Below are 11288 nucleotides of genomic sequence, written 5' to 3' on the forward strand. Positions count from 1 at the left end.
TGCACAGACCACAGATGCACACAGATGCGTGCTGCACGGCATGAGGCACGAATAGCCCACCAACATTTTCATTTATGCATATTCAATTATTTATGTTTATCACAAAAACTGACGTTTGCAATGAACTGAAACCTGTCCTCTGGCTGTTTATCATTTTCACGATGTCTGCTTGCTTTCGAGCCCGACCCGAGTCCGACAAGACATTCTAATTTTTTGTCCGAGTCCGGCCCGGCCCGTCGGGTTCCGGCCCGGCCCGGCCCGGCCCGGCCCGGCCCGTCGGGCTTCGGTCAGGTTGCCATACTCTATTCACCACTCAACAAGCATACTAATAGCGGCAGCCAGGAAAACCCATGGCACCTGTGACGTCACACGGAAGCCCCGCCCCCAGTTTGGAATTCCAGGAAGGATTTCCTAGCGGCAAATTCAAAATCGCAAATTTCATGCGTTTATGAAATGTTTTGGTGTAGAGTCCAATGATCATTATTGTTCCTCTGTGTATGTATGATCATTATGTATTGGGTGTAGTGTCAGCTTTCTGTAGGCCTTTAACTCATTGGCTGCCATTGACGTCTATAGACGTCAATTGCGTTTTTAACGGAGCGGGCTGGGGAACAATCTAGCGGAGTTTGTCACTAAATCTTAGGCTTGTAAACACTAAACAGAGAATATACTGGCAAAATTACTTACTTTGGATGGGAGATGAGTAAAGATCACATAGATTGTAGAAGAAGACTGAAGCGGCTTTGAAGCCAATGAGACTAATCAAAATGTTTGTAAACTATAATTGCCAAGATCGGAGAAGGAGAAAATGTCGCCGGCGAGACAAAACAAAAAATTTAGGCAGCTAACGCTGGAACAGAGCCTTCTGTGCAGCAGAAGTAGTGTACCACTGCTATCCACCGACGAGATACCCGGGCCGAGCGGAGAGTCGGCGGCGTGCGCGTATTTCACCTCAGCGGCGCGCACCACCAGACAGTTCTGATGACTCAGACAATGCTATGCTATCAAAATACCTTCTCAGTGTTGTTTTTGCTGTTTTATGGAAGGAAACCACTTTTCAGATGTTTGAGGTGTCACTCAAGCAACAAATGCGAATGAATTAATAACGATTTAAATTCAATTATGAAAAAAGGGTACAACGAGGGTATTTGCTCAGCTTCTGGTCCTACAGTGAGGAACCTTGGAGTTATTTCTGCAGAGCCTTCAGTTATCAGGCCCCTCTCTGTGGAACCAGCTGCCAGTTTGGGAGGCAGAGCCTTCAGTTATCAGGCCCCTCTCTGTGGAACCAGCTGCCAGTTTGGGAGGCAGAGCCTTCGGTTTTCAGGCCCCTCTCTGTGGAACCAGCTGCCAGTTTGGGAGGCAGAGCCTTCAGTTATCAGGCCCCTCTCTGAGGAACCAGCTGCCAGTTTGGGAGGCAGAGCCTTCAGTTATCAGGCCCCTCTCTGAGGAACCAGCTGCCAGGTTGGGAGGCAGAGCCTTCAGTTATCAGGCCCCTCTCTGTGGAACCAGCTGCCAGGTTGGGAGGCAGAGCCTTCGGTTTTCAGGCCCCTCTCTGTGGAACCAGCTGCCAGGTTGGGAGGCAGAGCCTTCAGTTATCAGGCCCCTCTCTGAGGAACCAGCTGCCAGGTTGGGAGGCAGAGCCTTCGGTTTTCAGGCCCCTCTCTGTGGAACCAGCTGCCAGGTTGGGAGGCAGAGCCTTCAGTTATCAGGCCCCTCTCTGAGGAACCAGCTGCCAGGTTGGGAGGCAGAGCCTTCGGTTATCAGGCCCCTCTCTGAGGAACCAGCTGCCAGGTTGGGAGGCAGAGCCTTCAGTTATCAGGCCCCTCTCTGAGGAACCAGCTGCCAGTTTGGGAGGCAGAGCCTTCAGTTATCAGGCCCCTCTCTGTGGAATCAGCTGCCAGTTTGGGAGGCAGAGCCTTCAGTTATCAGGCCCCTCTCTGTGGAACCAGCTGCCAGTTTGGGAGGCAGAGCCTTCAGTTATCAGGCCCATCTCTGAGGAACCAGCTGCCAGTTTGGGAGGCAGAGCCTTCAGTTATCAGGCCCCTCTCTGTGGAACCAGCTGCCAGTTTGGGAGGCAGAGCCTTCAGTTATCAAGCCCCTCTCTGTGGAACCAGCTGCCAGTTTGGGAGGCAGAGCCTTCAGTTATCAAGTCCCTCTCTGTGGAACCAGCTGCCAGTTTGGGAGGCAGAGCCTTCAGTTATCAGGCCCCTCTCTGTGGAACCAGCTGCCAGGTTGGGAGGCAGAGCCTTCGGTTTTCAGGCCCCTCTCTGTGGAACCAGCTGCCAGGTTGGGAGGCAGAGCCTTCAGTTATCAGGCCCCTCTCTGAGGAACCAGCTGCCAGTTTGGGAGGCAGAGCCTTCAGTTATCAGGCCCATCTCTGAGGAACCAGCTGCCAGTTTGGGAGGCAGAGCCTTCAGTTATCAGGCCCCTCTCTGTGGAACCAGCTGCCAGTTTGGGAGGCAGAGCCTTCAGTTATCAAGCCCCTCTCTGTGGAACCAGCTGCCAGTTTGGGAGGCAGAGCCTTCAGTTATCAAGTCCCTCTCTGTGGAACCAGCTGCCAGTTTGGGAGGCAGAGCCTTCAGTTATCAGGCCCCTCTCTGTGGAACCAGCTGCCAGTTTGGGAGGCAGAGCCTTCAGTTATCAGGCCCATCTCTGTGGAACCAGCTGCCAGTTTGGGAGGCAGAGCCTTCAGTTATCAGGCTCCTCTCTGTGGAACCAGCTGCCAGTTTGGGAGGCAGAGCCTTCAGTTATCAGGCCCCTCTCTGAGGAACCAGCTGCCAGTTTGGGAGGCAGAGCCTTCAGTTATCAGGCCCCTCTCTGAGGAACCAGCTGCCAGTTTGGGAGGCAGAGCCTTCAGTTATCAGGCCCCTCTCTGAGGAACCAGCTGCCAGTTTGGGAGGCAGAGCCTTCAGTTATCAGGCCCCTCTCTGAGGAACCAGCTGCCAGTTTGGGAGGCAGAGCCTTCAGTTATCAGGCCCCTCTCTGAGGAACCAGCTGCCAGTTTGGGAGGCAGAGCCTTCAGTTATCAGGCCCCTCTCTGAGGAACCAGCTGCCAGTTTGGGAGGCACAGCCTTCAGTTATCAGGCCCCTCTCTGTGGAACCAGCTGCCAGTTTGGGAGGCAGAGCCTTCAGTTATCAGGCTCCTCTCTGTGGAACCAGCTGCCAGTTTGGGAGGCAGAGCCTTCAGTTATCAGGCCCCTCTCTGTGGAACCAGCTGCCAGTTTGGGAGGCAGAGCCTTCAGTTATCAGGCCCCTCTCTGAGGAACCAGCTGCCAGTTTGGGAGGCAGAGCCTTCGGTTATCAGGCTCCTCTCTGTGGAACCAGCTGCCAGTTTGGGAGGCAGAGCCTTCAGTTATCAGGCCCCTCTTTACCTTTAAAACCAGGCTTAAAACTTTCCTTTCTGATAAAGCTTATAGTTAGGGATGGCTCAGGTGGGCCTGAAACATCCCATAGTTCTGCTGCTATAGGCCCAGACTGCTGGGGGAGCTCCCATGATGCAACTCCATGTCCGTATGACATCATTGTTGTCATTAACTTGTGTTTCTCTCTCTCAGCAGGTGTCCCTGGCCTGGTGTTACGCTGCTTGTTGTCCCCTCTCTCCTGTCCTCTCAGCCCCAGCTGCTCCAGGCAGATGGTTCCTGGTTCTGATGGAGGTTTCTTCCTGTTAAAGGAAAGAGGAGCTTCAGTGTAATCTGGCTTAAATGGGCTGCATCTTTGAAGTGCCCTTAGATTACGTTTGTTGTAATTTGGCACTTTATGAACTGAATTGACTTGATGACGTCATGTTTTTTGTGTTTCTATCATTCTGAAGCTTTTTCTTTTTTCAGAAAAAAAAAAGCAGGCAGAACGGTTCTGGTGAAGAACACGGACATCGTTTTTCTGCAGATGTTCATCAGAAACATGAGACAGAGTCTGAAAAAGGTTACTTTATTTCTATCAAAGAAAGAACAAGGTGAACGCTGTACATCATGTTTTTGTTCTGTTTTTCATTTTATATAAAATTCACAGTCGAAGTGTCCACATAAGGAAAAGTGAGCTGAAACTGGACAACATGACCTCGGACGCAGACAGTCGGTCTACATGATGAGATTAATACGATTAGAGCTGTAGTTGGGTTATGCTGAATGGGATCAGAGGCACAAAGCGTGTCATACCCCGGTATGATAGGTGGCGCTGTACCCATTCCAACTGTTGCTAATAGAGCCACTTCCTGTTGACCTCTGCACCACCAACAACAACAACAAACTCAGGCATTGGAGAAAGATGGAGAACGCAGAGCCAGATGAAGCTACGTCCCTCTACATTTGGTCTGTGATGAGCTGCTTGTTGCACAAACTCGATGCCCAACGGAGCATTCTCCATCGCGTTGTTTGTTTCTTTCTGACGGCGACAACAACAGGAATATCGTCTCCTTTGACTTCCGGGTCACGACCCCGGGAAAACATCTGGAGCATGCGCAGAACGCAAAGTCTGATTCACCACGTGCTTCAGCGTCTACAAGCAGGTTTAGAGTGACTTTCAACCCAGTTATCTCTGGGTCTAAATCCCATCCGATCCAGTTCTTAGTCAGATTAAGGTGTCTACATGCACTTAATAACTCAGTCTGATTGTAATTTAGCCAATAATCCGATTCTACGGATTCACACTCCTGCTCCGTCAATGCGATGAAATAAAGTTTGAATAATGCGACAGATTTACACTCAGAGATGAACCAATCAGACTGTTCATGTGGTGAGTTGATTTGATGACACCTTTGATCCCTGACGGTGAAAACGCAGAAACACAGACGTTAAAAATGAGGTTAGATGAGCTGTTCTGAGTCCAAATGGAACCGGATCCTGGCTGGAGAAGGAGTCTGCTTCCACAGCTGAAGGCCAGGGGTGCAATTAGAGGGTCAAGGGGTTGGAGAACAGGCCCCAAAAGAACCAGACAAATAGAAAACATCTCTGAAACTCACTTTAAAGTTCTTCTCGGCTGTTTTTACGACTGTCTCCTGCTCTAACAAACAGAAGCTATTTTGGGGCGGCTCTATGGTCTCTTGGACGGAACAAACAGACGACAGGAAGCGGCTCTAAGAAAAGTGGTCCTCTATGAGCAGCCTCTACAGCGGCTGCAGCTTCTCCTCCTCGTTGTTGTTGTTGTGGGGGCTCGGCTCCCGGCCCGGCTGCTTCCTCAGGGCGTGCGGCATCAGCTTCTTGTTCAGGAACAGTCTCTGGAGGAAGCGGTTGCTGATGCTGAAGGGGCAGTAGCTGTGGATGAAGTACATGAGGCGCACGCCCGGGCCGGCGTAGTAACGGGCCTGCGGCTGCGGCGCAAGGAGCGCCTGGACGATGGCGTCGATAACAGGGCTGACGTCGGGGTTGGCCTGGCTGGCGAAGCTCTGGAACAGGTCCTTGGTCTCGGTCACGTAGTCCTCGCCGTACTCCTCGAGCAGTGCCGGCGACAGGCTCTGCAGCAGCTGTTTGTGCTGCTGCTCCCAGTAGGCGTGGTTAACGGTCCGACCTGTGGACCAAAGCATGGCGTTACCATGGCAACGGGGGTGACAACAAACTCATTGGTGTGTGATTTCAGGCTCCCTGAAGGTCTAACATAAACTCATCATTGTTTCCGTCATCGTGGTGATGGCCAGCAGCCGGACCTAACTTTGATTTCCTCCTCACACACATCTTTGGCTGTGTTCGAAAACCGCATACTTCTCTTACTACTCATACTAACTTTAACTTTTTTTTAAGTTCCCGGATGCGTACTAGATTCTCCGAAATGTTGGGTATGCATCATGAGGTTACTACTCATACTCAAACTACCCAAGATGCAACGTAACGTGACGTCGCCGATCGTCATTTCCTGTCAAAACGACAGTTTCAAGCTAGCTACAACGAGGGTAGGTTCACTTCCTGTTTTCAAAACAAAAGCACCAATTGTATGGTAATGGCTTTCCCTATGATAAAAGGCAACGGGTATTTTATTTAGTGAAAATAACAGGAAGTGCGTTAGCTCACTGCGGCTAGCTTTAGTAGCGCCGAATTCGTGGGAACAAAATTGTAAACAGCCGGTATTTTGTCAGGTTTTCAACACGTTGGGGATCTAAACGACTACTTTCTCACCTGAAAATGTTTCAAATGTTGCTAAAGTTTACAGAGTTTAGAGCTTAAGGGAAATCAGCTTCAGGCCGGCTGATTTCGGCTCGGGCAGGAGAGAAATGCATTGTGGGTAAACGCTCTGCATACTGTCTGATCGATGAGTATGTAGTAGGCGGTTTGGAACACAGCCTCAGACTCTTGTGCGTTTGTGCAGGTGAGGTGTGGGCGGGGCTTACCTGTCCTGTATGAGGATGGAAGGACGGTGGACACTCGTACTCCCCAGGGCTCCAGCTCATGTCGCAGAGTGTCGGTGAATAGGCCGAGAGCTGCCTTCGATGCTCCGTACGCTGCCAGGCAGGGAAACGGCTGGTCACCTGCAAACAGGTGGAGCGTCAACATTACATCACACACAGACCGACCAATGGGCTGACTCCACCCTCAGCTGCAGAGTCAGTCTGTCTGATGGCTGAGGAGACTACGGGGAGGAGCCATCTTCCTCCAGCTAACGGACTCCACGGGTTTGTGACAGTCGTAAAGAACCAGGTCGCCTCATATTTATTCAGATCAGAACAAAATAGCCATCCATCCAGCTCCCCGACTCTGCTTCCTCATCGGAAGGCGTGTCGGTAGGATTGAGGAGGCCCTGGAAGTACTCCCCCCACCGACTCACGACGTCCCTGGATGAGGTCATCAGAGCCCCGCCCTCACCATACACGGTGTTGACGGTGCACCCCCCCCCCTGAGCCGCCGGATGGTGGACCAGAAACTCTTCGAGGCCGTCCGGAAGTCGTTCTCCATGGCCTCCCCGAACTCCTCCCAAGCCCGAGTTTTTGCCTCAGCAACCGCCGAGGCCGCGTTCCGCTTGGCCTGTCGGTACCCATCAGCTGCTTCCAGAGTCCCACTGGCCAAAAAGGCCGATAGGACTCCTTCTTCAGCTTGACGGCTTCCCTCACCACTGGGGTCCACCAGCGGGTTCGGGCGCTGCCGCCACGACAGGCACCGACCACCTTACGGCCACAGCTCCGGTCGGCCGCCTCAACAATGGAGGCACGGAACATGGCCCATTCGGGCTCAATGTCCCCCACCTCCCCCGGGACATGGCTGAAGCTCTGCCGGAGGTGGGAGTTGAAACTCCTCCTTACAGGGGATTCCGCCAGCCGTTCCCAGCAGACCCTCACAATACGTTTGGGCCTGCCAGGTCTGACCGGCTTCCTCCCCCACCAGCGGAGCCAACTCACCACCAGGTGGTGATCAGTTGAAGCTCCGCCCCTCTCTTCACTCGAGTGTCCAGGACATACGGCCGCAAGTCCGACGATACGACCACAAAGTGGATCATCGAGCTGCGGCCTAGGGTGTCCTGGTGCCAAGTGCACATATGGACACCCTTATGCCTGAACATGGTGTTCGTTATGGACAGTCCGTGACGAGCACAGAAGTCCAACAACAAAACACCACTCTGATTCAGATCGGGGGGCCGTTCCTCCCAATCACGCCCCTCCAGGTCTCACTGTCATTGCCCACGTGAGCATTGAAGTCCCCCAGCAGGACGAGGGAGTCTCCCGGAGGAGCACTCTCTAGTGCCTCCTCCGGGGACTCCAAAAAGGTTGGGTACTCTGAACTGCCGTTCGGTGCATAAGCACAAACAACAGTCAGGACCCGTCCCCCCACCCTAAGGCGGAGGGAGGCTACCCTCTCGTCTACCGGGGTGAACCCCAATGTACAGGCGCACAGCCGGGGGGCAATAAGTATGCCCACACCTGCTCTACGCCTCTCACCGCGGGCAACTCCAGAGTGGAAGAGAGTCCAACCCCTCTGGAGGAGGCTGGTTCCGGAGCCCAAGCCGTGCGTCGAGGTGAGTCCGACTATATCTAGCCGGAACCGCTCAGCCTCACGCACCAGCTCAGGCTCCTTCCCCAGCAGAGAGGTGACGTTCCACGTCCCAAGAGCCAGCTTCAGTAGCCGAGGATCAGACCGCCAAGGTCCCCGCCTTCGGCTGCCGCCCAGCTCACAAAGCACCCGACCCCCATGGCCCCTCCCACGGGTGGTGAGCCTGTGGGAGGGGCCAAGGGCACAGCCCCATGGGCACAGACCTGGGCACAGACCTGGCCACCAGGCGCTCGCTGCCGGGCCCCACCCCTGGGCCTGGCTCCAGGGTGAGGCCCAGGGGTGGGGCCCCGGGGTGGAGCCAGGCAAAGGAACGCATAGGGGGTTTTATAAGCTGTTCTTTGTCTGGTCCCTCATCTAGGATCTGTTTGCCTTGGGTGACCCTACCAGGGGCTTAAAGCCCCGGGCAACATAGCTCCCAGACTCATTGGGGCAAACCCCCCCACCACAGTAAGGTGACAGGTCATGGGGGAGGAACAAAACATCATGGTTTAAATATTGGACCTTTGACTCAGTCTGCAGGTGAAGGGATGGCGACACTTTCATTATTTAGTCTGTTCCAGCAGCTCCTGTGGGATGGACTCATGCTGCTCTCTGACAGGTGAGTCAGCAGGTAAGGTGTGTGGCACTCACCTGCCGGGCTGGAGATGGTGACGATGCGACCCTTGGCCTGTCGCAGCAGCGGCAGGAAGTTCTTGGTGATGCTCAGAGTGCCGAAGAAGTTGACCTCCATGCAGCCGCGGAAGTTGGACATCAGAGACAGCTCGGCGTCTCCGAAGTTCACGCACACACCGGCGTTGTTGACCAATCCCCACAGACCTGCATGCACAGACAAAACAAATGTAACTTTCCCCTGGTTGAGTGGCTCTGGTTGGTCTCTGACTGTGGAGCAGTCTGAGTCTCATCTGTTTCTGTGAACATTTGGGTTTGTTTCTGTTAAAGTTCTGAGGAATCTGTACTTCTGTTATACTTTGCTGACACATGTTGAGGAGTTTTAATCAGAAACTAATGACCTCCATCTGCAGCTTCATCTCAGGTGCACCTGCAGTTAGATCTGTTTTACATCCGCACAGCATAACATCTGCATAGCATAACATTTGCACAGCATAACATCTGCACAGCAAAACATCTGCACAGCATAACATCTGCACAGCATAACATCTGCGCAGCACAACATCTGGTAAAACATGTTAAAAACCCAACTCATGATAAAAAGATTGTGTAAAGTGATGAAAAGTGTCACCAACATGGGTTTTTGTTTGTTTTTAGTTCTTAGTTTTGTGTTTTATCATGTTTTAGTTTCTCATGCCTTGGTGTTTAGTTCCTATTTAGTTTTCCCCACAGGTTCTGTTTTCTCAGTCCCCATGATCAGGGGGGTATTCCTAGAAAGTAGCTAAAGAAAGCCAGGCTATAGCCGGAAAGTGTCGCTTGAACTAGCGCCATCTCCCAATTAAGCTTCAAGTCGTTCCTCGAAGACATTTTAGCTGCATCTCGGTGAGGCTAATCCAAGCAAGGCTTACATAGCCTAGCTAAGTGCGAGTGCACGAGGAACGTAAGAAGCCCTGACGAGTGGATGGTGGAAAAACGGAGACCTGTGTGAAAAGGAGAGCAAGACAAGTGCTGTTATTTTTTCTGCAGCTGAACAAATAATGCTGATGGAGCTGTATGAGGATTTTAAGTGTCATCACCAGAAATGGTAATACAGCTGCGATCAATAAAGCGAAGAAACGGCTAACAACTGCAGACAGACTAAACGCGTAAGTTATGAAAGTTTCATACCATTGACATTCATTTCACTGTCCTCATGTATTTATGCTTTCCTCTTTGTGTTATAATGTGTTTACATAAAGCATGCTGAATTGTCTCTGTATGAGATGTACTGCACACATATACTGGCCCTGCTCACTTTATTAATAACCCAATAATCAACACGCATCATCATACTTTGTGACTATCGTGAGTGTGTGACCCACATATTATTTTTTCACTGTTACATCTCAACAGGAGCAATCTTACCAGCCAAAAGCGTACCTGGCAGCAGGTGAAGGTAAAGTACAGGAACATGTTTCAGAGTGGTAAGTAGCCTTTGAAGAAATGTATTTGTCCAATAAAGAGAGACATGGAAGAAACTGAAAATAAAAAAGATCAAGCCAGAGATCATGAAACTGGAGAGGGATGTTAGTATAAATTCAGAGAAAGGAGAAGGTTGTGGTGTGAACTGTATTTAATTCTGTTTTCTCTCCACAGCTTGAGAAACATGTAATAATAATTAAACAATTCAACACAACTTGAACTCAAACCTGTCATTATTGTACGGTTCATGCAAAGTGTTAGAGATGTGTTTTTTATATTTATATTCACAGTGGGGTGCCATGACCTAAACGTGTGGAAAGTTATAAATCATCTCTGTCCATTCAGCCTTCTTACACTTGCTCTGACTTAAACTACTACTGTGTCAATGCTAAATGATGAAAAGAAGTTCTAACTCACACAACAACAAGGATCAAAGGAAATATGTGTCCCTGTATAGGTCCTAATAGCTATAGGTTCAAAATGAGAAATCCAGTTCAGAGTCTATGGACAATTATCCCCAAGTGTACCTGAACATTTAGGATATGGAAAAATGTTGGGTTTACATAGTCAGCCTCCACGGGTCCAGCAGGGGCCTGGACAATGTGACAATGTTTAAATCCAGACTGAAAACAGTTCTATTTAGATGTGCATGACACCTGAAAGTATTTTATCTGCACTCTTCACTTTTAAATTAATTAATTAATGTTTATTTATTTTTTTGGAATGATTTTATTGCCTCAGCAGCAGCAGTTTGACCAAACGGTGACACCACAGAAGAAGACAGGACTGAGTCAGCAGCAGTTTGACCAAACGGTGACACCACAGAAGAAGACAGGACTGAGTCAGCAGCAGTTTGACCAAACGGTGACACCACAGAAGAAGACAGGACTGAGTCAGCAGCAGCAGTTTGACCGAACGGTGACACCACAGAAGAAGACAGGACTGAGTCAGCAGCAGCAGTTTGACCAAACGGTGACACCACAGAAGAAGACAGGACTGAGTCAGCAGCAGCAGTTTGACCAAACGGTGACACCACAGAAGAAGACAGGACTGAGTCAGCAGCAGTTTGACCAAACGGTGACACCACAGAAGAAGACAGGACTGGGAGAAACACGGCCCTTATGGCAGAGGGACAGACAGATGCTGCTGAGCTTGTAAACTCTGTTTTCAGAGTTGACTTTCCTGAAGCTGTGGGAACAGATTTATGAGCTGGCTCCAGCTGTGGAAAGCTGCGTGTCTCAGAGGGTTTAT

At 50.9% G+C, this 11288-nt stretch overlaps 1 protein-coding gene across 1 annotated transcript in view; it reads right to left on the reverse strand.

The window, feature by feature from the left end:
• Nucleotides 1-3911: 3911 nt before the first annotated feature.
• Nucleotides 3912-11288, reverse strand: part of hsd11b2 (hydroxysteroid (11-beta) dehydrogenase 2) — a 31001-nt gene continuing 23624 nt past the window's right edge. Inside the window, exons 3-5 of the mRNA XM_075468989.1 lie at nt 8598-8783; nt 6317-6454; nt 3912-5502 (exon numbers count right to left, since the gene is read on the reverse strand). Coding sequence (XP_075325104.1) covers nt 5102-5502; nt 6317-6454; nt 8598-8783 — 725 coding nt within the window. The 3' untranslated portion in view covers nt 3912-5101. The remainder of the gene's footprint in view (nt 5503-6316; nt 6455-8597; nt 8784-11288) is intronic.

The sequence above is a fragment of the Odontesthes bonariensis genome, chromosome 1 (assembly GCF_027942865.1).
Source record: "Odontesthes bonariensis isolate fOdoBon6 chromosome 1, fOdoBon6.hap1, whole genome shotgun sequence".
Classification (NCBI taxonomy): Eukaryota; Metazoa; Chordata; class Actinopteri; order Atheriniformes; family Atherinopsidae; genus Odontesthes; species Odontesthes bonariensis.